The sequence below is a fragment of the Theropithecus gelada genome, chromosome 9 (assembly GCF_003255815.1).
Source record: "Theropithecus gelada isolate Dixy chromosome 9, Tgel_1.0, whole genome shotgun sequence".
Lineage (NCBI taxonomy): Eukaryota > Metazoa > Chordata > Mammalia > Primates > Cercopithecidae > Theropithecus > Theropithecus gelada.
The window spans coordinates 48,704,590-48,721,828 of NC_037677.1; the positions used below are offsets into that span (position 1 = coordinate 48,704,590).

Sequence of the window (17,239 nt, forward strand, 5' to 3'; positions counted from 1 at the left end):
GAAAAATTTATAGGACTGTTATCTTCCTACATGGAAGGAGAGAGATGTGTGTAATTTTGCAACCTGGGTCAGAGTCCTTTAGGACTTCTGAAATTGGATTGGTTGAGGACTGAGGCCTTGGTGTAATATTTGAATTGCTCCCTGAGGTGAAAGTCAATGAGTGGCACAGGTGTGTGTCATTTCTTACAAGGTTGTTGGGCAAAATTGTCTGAATGTCTGGCAACAGGCTCTTCCCACTGCGGGAGGTCACACTCTGCCCACAAATCCTACTAATGGAGAACTTCTGACAAGGAAATAAGCCATCTTGGGCCATGGGCACTTGGGGTCTTGAAAGAAATAAAATCTTGACTAACTTCATCTAAGTAGCTATGACACTCTTTGGAAAGTCTCAGTGGACATGAAGACTCAACTGAACAAAGGCAGGAGCCAGGGACAATGCCCTCAACAATGCCAAGAAGCCTGTAGCTTGCTAGCATGGCCTATTATTGTCTGTGATATTTCAGTGCTGTCACTAAGTCCATAATGAGGCCCCCCATCATCTAGTGCGAGCCACGGTAGAAAGGAAAGAAGTGGCAACGAGTTGTCTGTGTGCTCGCTATAGCATTAAAGCCAGGCACTTTGCTGCATTAAGAACATCCTACTTTGTTTCAAGATGGCCAAGGGACAGTGTCAGGTTTGCTTCTCTTTCCAGAAAGTAAAGCAGCTTGCATTCCCTCCCAGTGCCCAAACTCTAGGCAAAGTTAGAATTGTGGTTCAGGATAGAAGACAGCCTCTGCTGTGGATGGGTGTGACAGAGTAGGACTGTAGCTGTCACCGCAGGCAAATTCCCGATGGAAGAATCTGCCACCACTGCACTGATATGGAGACAGTGACACCAGAAACCTGCACGTGTGTGTGCATATATGTGTTTACATGTGTGTGTACAAACATATGCATGTGAGTGTGTGCATATGTATGTGAACACATACTTATGGGTGCATATATGTGTGTGTATTACACATATGTATGTGGATGTGCACAGGTGTAAGTGTGCAGGCATGTGTGTGCATGTGTAGGGGTGTGTGCAGGCATGTGCATACCTTCATGTGTGGGCAATAAAAGACAAGTGGCAGAAGCCTGGCATGGCACCATAACAGTCAAGCCCTGTCCCTGATGGATTTTTCCTCATGCACAGGGGACTCTAGACATGTGCATGTGCTTGTGCTTGATATTAAGTCATCATTACTCTGGGGCACTGAATTCAGGGCCATTTTCCAGATTTACCCTAAGCAGAACTCAGACAAGTTCTAAGTAGAAATATCAGTGGATAAGATTTGCCACGGTTCTATTCTCCCCTGTTCCTCATCCCCAACTGTTATGCTCCCCAACAATTCTGATCTGAGAATCTCAGTCACCTGGCATTAGATTTTCTACACTCTCCAAAGCTGAGCCTTCTAATCTGAGACATAGGCCCATGGCACTGTGACCAGGAAGCTCGTCTTAGAGCCCACCTCTAGTTCCTCCGCCCTTCCCCTCTCCATGAGATGTTTTGTGGCTGGTCTGCACACATTTTATGTCTAGTCAAAGTGAGTGGCCTCAACCAATGCTGGTATTTGTAGGCCAGGAAACAGTAGCAGAGTTGCTGTGCTGTCTGGTGGGTAGGAAGACCATTGAGGATGGGTCCCTCAAATCCCACCATCAAGATGGCTCACCAATCAAAGCTGACACAACTGGCCAGGCCTGCCTGATTTCATGGTAATTTTGATCTTTCAGGCAAAGAAGGGGAACTACGCCTTCCTGTGGGATGTGGCCGTGGTGGAATACGCAGCCCTGACAGATGACGACTGCTCGGTGACTGTCATCGGCAACAGCATCAGCAGCAAGGGTTACGGGATCGCCCTGCAGCATGGCAGCCCCTACAGGGACCTCTTCTCCCAGAGGTAAGCTCAGGCAGCTGCCTCAGGACTCTAGTGTCTCGGGACTCTAGTGGTCGAGGGTAAGAGAATAACCTCTTAGAAGACAAGAGCCAATGCAAACACCTTTGTTCATCACATTTTCCTAAGCACATACTATGCCCCACTGCTTCCTCCTCCCCTACCCTCAGACCCTGTGGAAGTATATGGTGCCTGTCAGGAAGGCTCAGAGTCTCTGTGGGGTCTCTGTTGTGAGCAGGTAATGCCAGCCCAGAGCATATTAGCATGTGGCAAAGACATCCTCAGTATGCTAGGGTAGAGGCAGGCAGAAAAGGGCATCTCACCAGACCCAGGATATCTGGGAGAACTTCCCAGAGGAGGGGACACCTGAGGCTGGAAGAATGAGGAGGAGTTAGCCAGAAAAATGAATAATTAGCAGGATCTGATAAGGGCCTACTAATCACTTTTAAAGAGAAATGTACCTGTAAAGTGGAGTAGTCAATGTGGAGACTTTTAAAAAGTAGGGTCAGAGAAGCAGAATGTCTCCATATTTATTCGCACGTGGCTGGAAGGGGCCTCTGATTGTAGGGCAGAAGTTTCCTTGTCCAAGGAGATGCTGTCTGCTGGAGCAGGGAAGGGATGTGGCCTTAGCCAGAAAGGGTGGAAGTGGGGCATGGGTAGTTCAGTGGCCTTTGTCCAGTAGTCAGCTGTGAACAAGAGCTCCTGTCCCCAACATGTCTAAGCCTTGGGCCATCTTCTTGCACACATCTGTGAAGGGCATTTTGCTGGGTGAAGGGATGAATCTGCAGAGCCCAGTGAGGAAGCCCTATGGGCAGGCTCTGCCAGAGTCCACCCAAATCCAAAATGAGGCAGAAGCATCTGAATGAAAAGGCTGGCATCATGCCAGGTTCAGGGGCAACGCTTGTCAACTGATTAATGCATGGATTTCAGTACTAAGGAACTTCTATTTGGAGACGTGAGAGTCCTTATAAATCATTTCTTTAACATCCTGCAGTTCAGAGAGGGTAACTAGGATATCCAGATTGCTGAGCCAGCTGCTGGCAGAGCTGGAAGTAGAATCCAGGTCTCCTGAGCCCTAGTGCTATGCCGATGTGGCTGCTGGATCTCCAAGCCCCACAACCTCCCTTCTCCCACACTCTAGATGTCCACATTGTGCCCTTCTGCTCATGAGTACCTGGGCCTCAGCCCCATCAAGGGAAGGCTGAGGAGGAGGGCCTGCAACCAGTCCATTCAGTGGTTTCTTTGCAAAACTGAGGAAAAGAGTAGGGCTAATTAAGGTAAATGAGACTTTTGGGTTTTCCCTTAAATTTAATCAAGTATACATTCTGTTCCTCCCTCTACTCTCTGGAGCAGAGAGAGATGACAAGAGGGAAGGAGGAGTAGTGATTTATCAATTGCTCAGATTAAATGCATGAAGAAAGAATGGCTTCTCTCCAGGATTTATAACACGTTGGTGTTCTTGAGGTTCACACCAGTTGGTTTTCCGAGATGGGAGGCTCAGGACGATTCCACAGACCATCAACCTCTGAGCATCTCTCTAGAACAGATGGTAAGAGAGCCCATGGGGCCAACACAGCAGCAGCACCAAGACCACTAATGTGCCCCAAGACAGCGCTCATGGAAGCACAGGGGCCCCAGAGAGGAAAGGTTAGAGTCCCCGTGTGCTCACACTGCTCACATGGCTCCTGAGAGTCTGCTGAAGTGAACATTGACACACTGGAGAGAAGAGGCAGCAGACACTAGTCCAGGAGCCCCGGTCTTGGCTGGATTGCTGAATGGAGTCAGAGCAGAGGGGACTCCCATTAGGTCAGAGTAGAACCTGAGAATACTCAACCTGGGGAAGGTGGAGATGAGTGGGGAGGGATGTGGCTGCCCACCTCCAATATCGTAAGCCTTACTGGAGGCAGAAGGAGTGAGATGTCCTTCGTGTGACTTCAGAGGACCAGGGCCAGGGCCAACATGGGGTGTGTGATTCCAGAGACCAGGCTTTCTGAAACAGGCCTGCCCACTACCTGTCCACTCACTGACCGTGAGGTCCATGTGCAAAACCTCCCAACAGAGACCCCATGGGCTGTTCTCCTGACTCCAGCAGTCACCATAATCAAATGTGGCTAGTCCAGTTTCCATGTCATTTTGACAAGTAGTGTTTGATTACTGTTTGCTTTCATCAGAAGGCATGTGCTCTGTGATTATAAGGAAACGTCACCAGTGGCCTATGCTGGCCTCCCACGGTTTCCTCATCTTCCTGTATGGTACAGTTCCTTCTGGGCTGGGATCATCCCTTGAGTAGCAACACTCAGACCTCAGGTTGCCAACTTACTGATGCCAGTGGTTCCTTAAAAGGTTCTGTTGGGCTGGGTGCAGTGGCTCCCCGCACTTTGGGAGGCTGAAGCGGGCAGATCACGTGAGGCCAGGAGTTCAAGCCCAGCCCAACCAACATAGCAAAACCCTGTCTGTAGTAAAAATGCAAAAAATTAGGTAGATGTGGTGGCACACATCTATAATCCCAGCTACTCGGGAGGCTGAGGCATGAAAATTGCTTGAACCCAGAAGACGGAGGTTGCAGCGAGCTGAGATCGTACCACTGCACTCCAGCCTGGGCGACAAAACGAGACCCTGTTCTCAAAAAAAAAAAAAAAAAAAAAAAAAAGGCTTCCTTGTATGGTGCATACGGAACTGTGAGCTGCCCCTAGCTAAGGCATGTTTCAGAGGAGTGAAGAGACAGGTCCTGAGAGCAGTGCCTCATGCCATTTGTAGAAAACAGGTTCTGGTATAAATGGTAGGTCCTAGCCTTATGTGGAACTGCTGTGACTGTCTTTCCCTTCATCCTGGGAACTAAACTACTTCCTTCAATAAAGATACGCTCCTTTGCTTTGGTAGAAGACAGAATCTAGATGCATGTGCATGTGTGGCAGGGCTTATGTGCTATAAACAGGCTTGCAGACCACAGCATGCAGAGTGGGCATTCAATAAATGTTTAGCAACTTAATAGCCATTTATTGAGCACCTACTGTGTAGCAGGCTCCACAGCTATTGAATAAAAAAAAGCACCTGCAATTATATCTGTCTGGAAAATAGAACAGCTGGCTTCAGGAAGTGGCTATTATCCCTCTGGCTTTCTTGTAAGCGGGAGTATGGATTATTACGGTGTGCATTAGTTTAGCCTCATTCTCAAAGTCATTTTGTACCTGTGACTTGTTTTATCTTTCCTATGTCCCTTCCATATTTAAATATCATTTTTGTTTGTTTAGGTTTTTTGTTTTATGTTATGCTTTTCTATAAATTGCCTTACTATCATTCTGGGATAAGACTGGGTATAAAAAGTGCATACAATTATAGGGAGCAAGAAGAAGAGGTCAGCAAAATTAAGCAATTTCCCTGACATTGCACAGGATCTGTCTAATGAGCAGAAGAGTGGGGATCTAACCCCACAACCACCATCTGGCCAGAGCCTCACCATCCCCTAGGCCCCGAAGCTGGCCCCAGGAGAACAGCCTGCTGTTCTGGAAAGACCATGGCCTCCTGGGTCAGAATGACCCAGCTCTGATGAGCAGCATTGCCACTTTCTAATTGCAACAGTGGGCAAGTCATCTAGATTCTGAGCTTTAGGTCTTTGAGATGTAAAATAGACATAATAAGAACCACTTGGCAGGCTGTTATGAGGATTCAAACAGTGTAAAATGATCAGCTCCTACTGTGTTCTCTATAAAAGGTCGCTCATGTCAGTGCTGGCAAGATAAGGCTACTGGTCAATGTGGCCATCAGACTGACAACTACTAGCCAGTTTTTATGGAGCTCTGATTACTGGCTAGATCTCAAGCTAACGGTCTGTATGTGTTCCCTCTTCTCATTTTGTCGCAATATCCTGTGAGGTAGGTACATTTATTATAACCTCAGGCTTTAGTGATAAGAGAGCTAAATTTGAGAGACTCCAAGCCTGGATTTGAATGGATAGCCATGAACACGAAGCTCTACTGTCTATCCATAGCTAGATAGCTGTTCAACTGCTGACCTCCTCAAAGGCCCTGGGGTCCTGCCTATCTGTCCCTGAGGTTCCTGCAACTGCCAGGAGGCTCAGCCTCCTCATGCCTACCAGCACAGACTTATTAAGGCCAGTGAACAGGCAGACATGTAGCCACTGAGTTGGCCCGACGTGATCATATGAGGTGGTACAACACTGCGGCTGTCCGGTTCACCATGTGATGTGCCATGAGAGGGGTCTGTAGTGTTCTGGGGCAATCTAAGCATGACCCCAAACCATATAAATGCACATGTATCTTAACAACCAAGTCCCTGAATGTACAGCCACATTCTGTGTCTTTCATCCTGACCAGTGCCCTGAGCACTTAATGGACATTATATCAATATCTAACCACAGCCATCTTAGTCAAGTTTTTACTGCTCAATTAGTACATTCACACATTTATTGACACAACAGACATCTACTGACAGCCTTAGTGGTGCCAGTCACTGTGGTTGCTCAGGGAAAACAGAATAACGCACAGCTCCTGTCCTGAAGGATCCGCTCATCTAAGTGGGGGTCAACAGTTTATGTTGCGAAGATGAGAACACTGAGCTTTAGGAGGGGCAAGTCCCTGGTCCAGATGAGGTCTGGTGCCTCCAAAGCCAATCTTTGCACTGAGCCAGGCCATTCCCAGACATCAAGAGGCCATGCTGTGCTGGGCCCATGATGCTGACAGGTCTTGGGACCCCCTCAGGGTTTTGACTCTTGTCTCCACCAGACACAAGCCCATGTATGGGAATTGAGCATAGCTTCAGGTCTGTGGTCACAGCTGAGCTGGAATGCAGGTCCAGGGTAGAGATCACACAACTGTCCAGTGGGCAGTGAATTTCTCCTGGCTATAAACAACTGCTGCTCTCTAACGACACACACCTAGAGAACTCAGAGGGACCTCTACAGATGTTATCAGTTGAATATATCACCATGGATCAGGCTTAAAGAGCTCCACTCCCCACTGGAAAAGCTTAGGTGTTTGGGGTCTGAGTGCTACCAGCTACCACTGGCTTTCTGTTAAGACTCCTGGGTTACAGACAAAAATACCACAACCAGAGAAAACCACAGTGGGGAGTACAGAAGCAGCATGGGTTGTCCCACCATTGCACACATGATGAAATCGAAACTGCCACTGATGCCCTCTCAGAGCCCGTGTCTGGGCTCTGCCTTCTTCCCTGTCCTCACCTGATGCCTGCTCCCGTACCACCCAATAGCCTCCCTGGCCATTTTTCCACTTCTTAAACGTGCTAAGCGCTACCCCAGACATGACTTTCACATGGGGTGTTAGTCTCAGGAAGGTTCTTCCTCCTGCAAGTTGAAAGCCAACCCTGGCAGCCTCATAATGACTTTGGCAAGACATTTCACCTCTCTGTGCCTTGATTTCCTTCTCTGTCAAATGGGAAAACAGGAATAACCATCTCAAAGGATTGGCATGCGAATGAAGATTCAACACTATTTGTCAAGCATGGAGGGTAATCCTTGGCACGTAGAACATGCTAGACCCATGTGAGCTGTTTTATGATTAGTCATCCTTCAAGCTTCTCCTTACCTGTAGGCTCCTTGGTGAGGATTTCTCCAATCCTCCAGTGAACACCACCTACTATGTGCTGTTTCCTAGAACCTCTACTTTGATTAAATTTTTTTTTTTTTAAATCACAGTTCTGCCTGCACTTTGATTGAGCTAATTTTTTTAGGGTCAGTGATTGTATCTCTAGACCATAAGCTCAGCAGTGCTGAACATCATACTAGGCAAAGCACAGAAGGTCCTCAAATCAAATGATTGTATGAATAATTTGGTGAATCCTAGTGGGAGAGACTTAGGATATAGTAATGAAAGCTCAAAAGAAAGCATTTTCAGGATCAGGAATATCCTAAATCCACAACCTAAATGTTTGCCTCTTTCCTTTCTGTATTCCCAGGTTTATCTTGAGCTCCTGCCACAGAATCCATGTGACGGGCCTTATGTGATTTGCTGTCAGACTTTATTCTTGGGCAGTGGGATAGGGTGGGAGAGAGCGGGGGGCTGTTGGGGAGGGAAGTGACAAAACTTAATGTGCGTTTTGGGAGTAACACTTTACCTGCAGTGTGGTGAGTGGACTGGGAAGAGAAGAGCTAAGGCAGAAAGCTGCTAGGATGGCTCAATGTTGTCTGTGGTGGGGCCAGCATGGTGGGGCAGGGGCCAGGGCCCTCATGGCTGCGTCGATGAGGTCAGTGGCTATAGCTCACCTGGATTGTGTCTTGCAGGATCCTGGAGCTGCAGGACACAGGGGACCTGGATGTGCTGAAGCAGAAGTGGTGGCCACACATGGGCCGCTGTGACCTCACCAGCCATGCCAGTGCCCAGGCCGACGGCAAATCCCTCAAGCTGCACAGCTTCGCCGGGGTCTTCTGCATCCTGGCCATCGGCCTGCTCCTGGCCTGCCTGGTGGCTGCCCTGGAGTTGTGGTGGAACAGCAACCGGTGCCACCAGGAGACCCCCAAGGAGGTCAGCACCCTGGGGCCTGCCCTCCCTTTCACAGCCTAGAGGCAAGAGTGTCACACTGGGCCGCTGGGAGGGCAGATTGTTTCTAGTTAGTAGTTACCTGAGTCATCTTGTCTGGAGACAACAGAGTTTTATATTGGGGGATTTCGTTGTTGTTTTATTTTGTTTTTAAAACTAGAGAAGAATGTAGGGGATGTTTTCTTGCTTGAACAAAGTGCTGCAGTGCCAGCCTTAGCCACTAAAGTCCTGTATTTATCTATAGAGCAGGTACAGCGTGGGCAGCACCAGAGAGCCCTTCCCTACCCTGCCCCGCCCATGTGCCTCCACCCTGACCTGGAGAGACCACCTGTAGGGTAAGAGAGGAGCCCGTTCCTTCCTGATTCTCTTTGACTTCTCACCAAGGGCCACAGGGCACTGTTCTCCCAGAGCATCAGGGGATCCCTGTCCCTCCCAGCACTCCTTTCTCCCTATATCCCTCCTCCTTGCAGGGCCCAGCCTTGCCCCTGTCCCTCCTGGGTACACCCAGCCCAGGGAACACTCTAGCTCTGTCCACACTCCAGGTTCTGGGCACACGTCCCTCCCTGTATGTGCCAACTGCAAGTTGATTCTGTCCCTCCACACTTCCTTCTTATCGGGTTTGTATTCTTCTGCAAGCTCTTTTTTTTAATTTTTATTTTTTCTGAAATAAAGCCTTCACCAAGGTCCCCCAGAGACCTGGAGACAGTTCCCCTAAGGGAGGGTGGAAAGGAGTGTCATTTGGTGATGATGCTTTGCCAGCAGAAACTACACATGCCCAGCCACACCATCCACGGGGCTGTCACTCTGTGCCACATAGGCCTCAGCTATGTCTAGAACCACAGCTCTGCTTAGAGACTCTGTGGGTGCAAATGGATATAAACCTCAAACAGGAAGTGGTAAAGCAACCTGCATCAGACCCAAAAGCACTTCTATTTTGTTTTTGTTTTTTACCTGTTTTTGTTTTTACTGAAAGCTCAGATAGTACCGGGCAGTTCATTAAATGGTTTCAGAGGAAGGAGGTCCAAGGGGCACAAAAATAAACTGAGCCAGGAAAGAAAAACAGCCAGGAGGACGTAAGAGCCGGCGGGCTCCTTCTCAGCTTAATTTCGGGCAGGGATTTGGCACCTCTGGACAGGAAGGGTAGGTCCACCATGTCTGTGGCCTGGGTATCTGGCCACATCTCACCCTCCATTCGTTGGTCTGTAAGGGCATTCCTGGCAGGTCAGGGATGAGGACAGGGGTGGGTGTCCCTCACTCCTTTACAGGACTCTGCATTATACCAGGTAGTGAGCTCTCTGTCCTTACGCTGTCTCTTCCCTGGAAGGAGGACACTGCTTAACTCTGTACATCTGCAATATTCGGGGACATCTGTCTTCCTCTCCATCCTTCAGTGTATCTCCATGTAAGGGAATGTGAAGCTGGAGCCAGTTGCAGCCTCAGTGGCTGTCCTGTCACCCCCGGAGCTCAGAAGGGAAGAAAGGCAGAGCTTTGAGGAAAAGGCCTGAAAGGAACAGTTGATGGTTCTGTCCCGAGCTTCTTTAGCTACCGGAACATTTTGTATAAAGAAGTCAGTGGGAGGGACAGTGAATTATTCTGACGAGCAGTGTTAAGGAAAGGCCACACATATCTGACCTCTCCTCATCGTGTCAGCCCCTCCACGCCATGGCCAGTGTGCACCATTCACCTGCTTGGCACCACCCAGGTCTCTATGCACGGAAGCATCAGTGGACAGCCATGGTGGAGTGGTCCCAAAACCACTCCCAGTAGAACCAAGAAGGATGAGAAGGATGGAAAAGACCAGACCCCCTAATTGGCCCACGTTGCTCCCACTCCATGTTGTTTGTTTTGGGTTTTGCTTATTTTCCATAAGTCTTCAGCCTGGTTTCCTCTGTGCAAAGGCCTTTTGTGTCAGGGGAGCAGGGGAGGGTCTCCAGGTGGATGAAAATCACACTGTCAGGAATTTGCCTTCCTGGGCAGCAGTGGGCAAGGCTGGGGGCCTGAAGACACAGGTTCAGGCTCAGCCCCAGCCTCTAGCCTATCATCTGTGAGCCACATGCAGGGAGAGCTTGTCCTTTGGATGGGAAGTCATTGTCTGCTTTTAGCCATGTCCCTTCACAATGCCTAGTTTAGTGACAGTTTGGACAATTTCAGCCTGGACCACCCACAGTTAATTGTTGTGGTGTATGTGTGTGTGTGAGAGAGAGAGAGAGAGAGAGAGAGAGAGAGAGAGAGAGAGAGAGAGAGACTGGTGATTGTTAAAGAGACATAGATAGGAAGACAGAAAAGAAAAGAGAAAAAAATGTGAGACCAGGGGACCAAGGAATCACCTAGCTGTGAGGAACAGCTCCTTTCTTGCCGGTAAAACATCCTACCTTTTATTCTGGCTTCTGCATAAGTCCAGGATCTCAGTTATGAAATGATGAATACATCAGCCCTGCTTCCAGAATGTGGGACTTCCTGCCCCTGCTGCCAACCTGCTTCCAGATAGGAATGAGGACACATGGAGAGAGGCAGGTTGGAAAAGCACAGCAGCTGCCTGTCCTCCAACCCCTTCTGGTGTTGCTAGGAAGGGTTGCATGGAAATGTTCCATCTTTTTCCTATTTTTATGGGTTTCCAAATTTCAAATGCAATGTCTCCCTTCCTTCTTCCCTCTCTCCCTTTCTTCCTTTAATAAGCCTGCCTGTAGAGACTCAGCCCCTGCCTTCAGGGAGCTTACCTCCTCATGCACAGATGTGGCAGAGAGCTGGGCCCAGCAGTCTCCACTCATTGAGCAGGCTGTCGTGCAGTGATCAGCAAGTATCACAAAAGTGCTGAGGGCATCCAGCCCAGCCAGGGCATGGTGGGGTCAGAGGGGTTAGGGGTGTGGTTATTGAAGACTAGTTGGGGCTCAGAGCTGTTAGAACTGAGCTTTGAAGCATTGATACAAATCCTGGTACTAAAGATGAGACAGGAAGTTGCATTTTGGGCAAAGTGAACAGCACGGAGGTGAACAAAGTCATCATACCTCCTGGAGCTCTAGGGCTGAAGTGTCAACATGAGGAAGGAGATGCTAGCAGGGGAAGCTGGGGAGGGATACGGGGCCTGCACCGAAGAACTTAAATGCCAGACCGAGAGGTTTTGACTTTATCATGCAGGGAATAGGAACCAGGAAAGGGCTCAAAACAACAGTCTTTTAGAAGCATATTCTTAAAACCTTCAAAAAATAATGATGGTATTTAATCCAGAACTACTTTGTGCTCCTGGTTGCCCGTGTTTTATGGGGCAGCATTTGCAATTAGGTGAGAGTGTCTGGTTGATCTTTCAATGTTTCATTTTGAGGCATTGGCTGTATTTCTTAAGAGCCAGAAACCTGTCTTTGGGTAGAGCCCAAGTTGTGTTTAATGGCTTGCTCTAGGATGTCGTCACAGTTTAGACACCTACTTGAAGAAGAGTAGTAATGTGCATTCAACCCCTTAATATTCATGTAGATTTGAGCTCATATTTTTTCTAAGGAATCAGATGATTATGTAGTTATCCAATGCAGGTGAATGCACCAAGCTCCATGGATGCAGTAAAGAGCCACCCGCTAGATTTATGGGGGATGTGGAGCCATTGCTCTGAGAATAAAATATTCATGAAATAAAGATGAGAACTGCAGAAATGGGAGATGACATGAGGAGTGAGATATGAATCATCCATCACTGGGCTCGGAGTTTGGAATTCTTGCTTTCTGCCTTGCCTGCCCTCCCTTGGCCTGGCTTCCATCGCACACAGGAGCTGGCTGAGGCCAGGGTGGCTGGACAGCAGGGGACAGAGGAGCAGACGGCCCCTCTGTTCTGGCTGTGGGCAGCCTCTGTCTGCATGCCCCCACCTGCTATGAAAGATTAGATCCCAGAGGCCCTCACTTCTTCCACTCCACACCCTTCCTTGCCTCCACTCCTTTGATGTCTTCTTCAACTGCATGTAAAGAGTTTGCCCTTCTGCACATTTTTCGTCTTCATTTATGCCAATCCAGCAGTGTTGCATTGAGGATTCAACAAGGGAAGGCATATAAAGTGAATTAAAGATGTGCCTGGCCCAGGGTCATGCTTGGTTGATGGTGGCCACGGGGCTACTCCATCCAAAGGTTCTGGGCTAGGCAATGAGGAATATGAGGGAGACAAGTGACACCTTAGGGCTCCTTTCCTATGCTGAGCAATCTTGTTAGTCCTCTTCAGTAGTGGAGGAAGGCATCCTTATCCTTGATGAAATCCATCTCAGAAGTGAGAAGGGTAGAGATGGGATGTGAACAATGTGTCTACCTCTGTACCCCTGCTGCCTCCCAGGTACAAGCTTGTCAAAAGGCCAGGGCACTGTCCTTTCCACTGGGTATGTGCATGAGCCCATTGGGTTCCGAGGCAGCATTTTCCAGAGGACTTGGGAATGAAGGTTGTGACTTGGTGCTCTACCCGGGGCCAGGTTCCTGGCTTCTGGTTACACATTTACATTATCTGAACCTCAGTCTCTCCCTTCTGCTGGAAACAGCCTGGCCTGAGAACTACGCTCAGGAGCAAATGGCTTAGCATGAGAGTAAGAATAGTGAGTGTGCATATTTCAGCCCACAGCCTCCAGTGAGAAGCCATGGAACACTTACCATACACCACTGTGTATCTCAAAACCAGATCACTTGGCAAAGCCTCCCCTGCCTGCTGCCACCACTAGCTGCCTCCCTTGCTGGGTGTGCTCCACATTGCCAGTAATTATTTACCTGCCTGTCTCTGCTTCAGATCCGTCAGTGCCTCCTCACCTCTGGATTCCTATCAATTTGCCTTCTCTCTGGAACAGTGGAAGCTCTCATTAAGGGGTGATGAATATAATTGAAGTATTGAGCACTTTCTATGTGCCAGGGACCAAGATAGATGCTTTATCAAGAACATTAGCTCATCTGGTAGTAGGAGCTCAAGCACGTTTATTGAATGAATGAACTAGTCTGGACTCACATAAAGAAAATGTTATTAATGTTAAATTGTTGTGTAATCATTGCAGCTGGATCAATGGCTTTCAATTCTGGCTGCATATCAGAGGTGATGAATTCTGGGGCTTTTTAGAAATACAGATGCTTGGGCCCTGTTTCCCAAAGGGTCATATTAGGGAGATCTGGACTGCCATAATTTCTAAAATCTCCACATGTGCTTCTGATATCCAGCCAAGGATGAAAACCTCTGATCTACGCCAGCATTCCAAGGTGAGAAGCTACTGGGGGTAATGAAATTTGAGTAGAATGAATTCTTACTGGTGTGGGGAGGATGAATTTCTTGACACACTGATGTCATGGAAAAGAGCCCAGGTTTTAGGCTGGGTGTAGTGGCGCATACCTGTAATCCCAGCACTTTGGGCGGCCAAGGCAGGAGAATTGCTTGAAGCCAGGAGTTGGAGACCAGCCTGGGCAAAGAAAGCTAGACCTCAGTCTCTGCAATTTGTTTTTAATTAGCCAGGTGAGATGGTATGTGCCTGTAGTCCCAGCTACTCAGGAGGCTGAGACAAGAGGATTGCTTGAGCCCAGGAGTTCAAGGCTGCAGTGAGCCGAGATTAGGCCACTGCACTCTAGCCTGGGAGACAGACGGCGACCCTGTCTCAAACAAACAAACAAACAAAAAAAAAAAAAAAAAAAAAAAAGGAAAAGAAAAGAGCCCAGATTTGGGAACCTGGTAGATGTGAGCTCTCGTCCTGCCCTTTCACTTACTGTGGAATTGCGTGGCCTTGAGCAAGCTGCTGTACCCCTAGCCTCAGCTCATTCCTTGGTGCACCTGCTGCTACCACCATGATGTGAAGTCATTGTCGGTTCGCTCTCATTGCCCTCCCTAAAATATCTGTGGTTGAACTGATCAGAACTCTTTCTCCTGATGCTTTGAAAAACTACCACCATCTCCTGAGACCATTTCACTTAAGTAATTGAGCTCCTTTGTCCTTATCCAGCCAATACTCTCAGACCCCTAGCCCAGCCCGTTGGGGTTGGGTAAGTCTTGGGAACAACACTGAAGATTGTGTTGGTGGCATTTCTCCCAGCCCTTGGGTCCAATTTAGCACCTGGTTGGTCTCAGTGGTAACAGGATAATGCCACCAACAGCCAGCTCAGTCAGGGGGAAGTCCCTCATCCCCAGTTTTGTTCCTGCCCAACTTAAAATAAGAGCTGTTGGACTCCAAGCAAAGTCTGTTCTAAGGAGTCCCACGTGTAACAGGCTGTTACAAAGATGATAGTTTAGTTAATTACCGTTTTCCAATACACTGTATTATTTCCACATTGGTGAACAGTGGCTTAATTACAGAACTTTATCTCTGCAAGACAATGCCTGGGAGAGGTTCCCCGGTAACCTCTGTTGGTGCATCTGTCGTCAGTTTAATATAGGATGAGAAACACAGAGCTGGAATTCAGCCGGATTCATGGGTAAACACAGTCTGTGAATTTTATGTCATATTCAGGGATGTTTCACTAGGTCAGTTACCTACAGTAAATTAATGAAGGTAGCAATAAGTTTCCAAGTCTCTTTTCACAGCTGTCATTACCTGGCCGAACACTGAAACCGTGGGATAATGAGGATGTAAACGGATGTAGTTCACATAAAAAAGCCCATTATTTGAATTTGCATAACATAATAGAATGCACCATTTTGTCTAAAAGATAGATAATTATTCAAATCACTCCTGCCTCTTTCCTTGAGTAGGCTGATTACTCCTGTCTCCTCTTTCCTTGGCTGGAGACACAGAAGGAACAGCCAGACATGACTTTATGAGTGCTAAATCGACGGCCCCAGGTGATACAAGCAGACCATGCTTCCAGGGTTTCCAAGCCAGGCAGTCTGTTCTCCACACCTCAGCTCTGGCTCCCACAGAGAGCAGCAGGAGCAGGCAACTTAAAGGACACATTGTGAGACACAGCAAATGGCTGCATTTGTTTTTCAGAAAACACAGGAGTCATTTGCTGCAGTTATACACATTTTCTTATTCAGTTAAACAACCAAAATAAGAGGCTCAAGATGGTACCCTCATCTCCCAGGATTTGTCCTGGTGTTGGAGCTATTGGGAATGATGGAATTTGAGTAGAATGAGGTGACACTGATGTGAAGAGGATGGATTTTTTAATAACTATTTGGATAGGAAACCCCCCTGGAACGTTTGTCCATTTGGTGTAGATACTTTCTGCATGTCCTGACACAGAGACTTTAAAGCCTAATGATAACTGCAATTGGGAGTTGGTTCCCGCAGCACAGCTTAGCAGTCTTTAGAACTGCTTCATCCATCCTTTTCATTTCATTTTTTTTTTGAGACTGAGTCTGGCTCTGTCGCCCAGGCTGGAGTGCGGTGGCCGGATCTCAGCTCACTGCAAGCTCCGCCTCCCGGGTTCACGCCATTCTCCTGCCTCAGCCTCCCGAGTAGCTGGGACCACAGGCGCCCGCCACTTCGCCCGGCTAGTTTTTGTATTTTTTAGTAGAGACGGGGTTTCACCGTGTTAGCCAGGATGGTCTCGATCTCCTGACCTCGTGATCCGCCCATCTCGGCCTCCCAAAGTGCTGGGATTACAGGCTTGAGCCACCGCGCCCGGCCGGAAACTTTTATCTATGGCTGTTCTCTGTTTTAAAGAGTGGACAACTTTTTGTTTCTTCTGACTTTTTTATCCAGAGAGGCTCAGAGCTCTTAGAACCCTGGTAATTTCCTGGGTGATTAGAGCAGTAAGAGTGTCTTTTGTTAAAATATTTGGCCTTTTGTCCATGGTTCCTGAAACAGCTTCTGAGCTATAAAGGAGAAAGACAGTCTTTTTGTTATTTGTAACAAGCCCCTTTTAACCACCCTTGAGTTTATGTTAATGAGATGATTTTTGGAAAGTCCTTAGATAACCCTGGAATTGGGGGAGGGTGCTGGTTGCCAGGGGAACCAACCCCTGTGCTTACAGGGTTGGAACTCAGCCCCACCCCCCCAACCTGTCAGAGGGGAGAGGGACTGAAGGTTGNTTTTTTTTTTTTTTTTTTTTTTGAGACGGAGTCTGGCTCTGTCGCCCGGGCTGGAGTGCAGTGGCCGGATCTCAGCTCACTGCAAGCTCCGCCTCCCGGGTTTACGCCATTCTCCTGCCTCAGCCTCCCGAGTAGCTGGGACTACAGGCGCCCGCCACCTTGCCCAGCTAGTTTTTTGTATTTTTTAGTAGAGACGGGGTTTCACCGTGTTAGCCAGGATGGTCTCGATCTCCTGACCTCGTGATCCGCCCGTCTCGGCCTCCCAAAGTGCTGGGATTACAGGCTTGAGCCACCGCGCCCGGCCTAGTCAAGCGCTTTCTTCAGAAATAACAGACTGTCAGGGAACTAGCTATCTCCACATTCAGTCTCAGGGCTGGTTTTGATTCTAAATGCTCTAGTATTACCCAATCCACTCCCCACCGCCGTGTTTACCATTCCATCTTGACACCTGTGCCCTGCCACTTGACGGTCCACCACGCTCCATCTTTCTCTCCCTCACCCTTCAGTGGTGAAGTCTTCCAGCTCAGAGACGTGCCTCGCTCACATCTTCCTTCAGAGGATTTTGGCTGGTCTGTCTTTCTCTGAAGCTCTCATGTTTGTTTCCCTGGCATGAAGTAGAAACAGTTCTTTCACCTTGTCCCTTACTTCCAACCCCCTACCTCCCTGTGGCTTTCTTGGACAGGAAGTTAATCTTTCCTTCTCTCCAAACTCTGACAAAATGGGAGCATCTCCTGAACACCCTGGGCTAGTGCTCAATTGACTGAGAAAAAGGACAGGCCCTCTATCAACTGCCAGAATCCAGAGTTGAGCAACCCTGGAACCAAGACACCCGGTTCCCACTTCAAT

At 48.3% G+C, this 17,239-nt stretch overlaps 1 protein-coding gene across 1 annotated transcript in view; it reads left to right on the top strand.

Moving 5' to 3' along the window:
* The window catches only part of GRID1 (glutamate ionotropic receptor delta type subunit 1), a 753,633-nt gene that overhangs the window by 732,773 nt on the left and 3,621 nt on the right, over positions 1 to 17,239 (top strand). The window contains exons 14-15 of the mRNA XM_025396749.1: positions 1,753 to 1,919; positions 8,173 to 8,413. Of these exons, the coding sequence (XP_025252534.1) occupies positions 1,753 to 1,919; positions 8,173 to 8,413 (408 nt within the window). The remainder of the gene's footprint in view (positions 1 to 1,752; positions 1,920 to 8,172; positions 8,414 to 17,239) is intronic.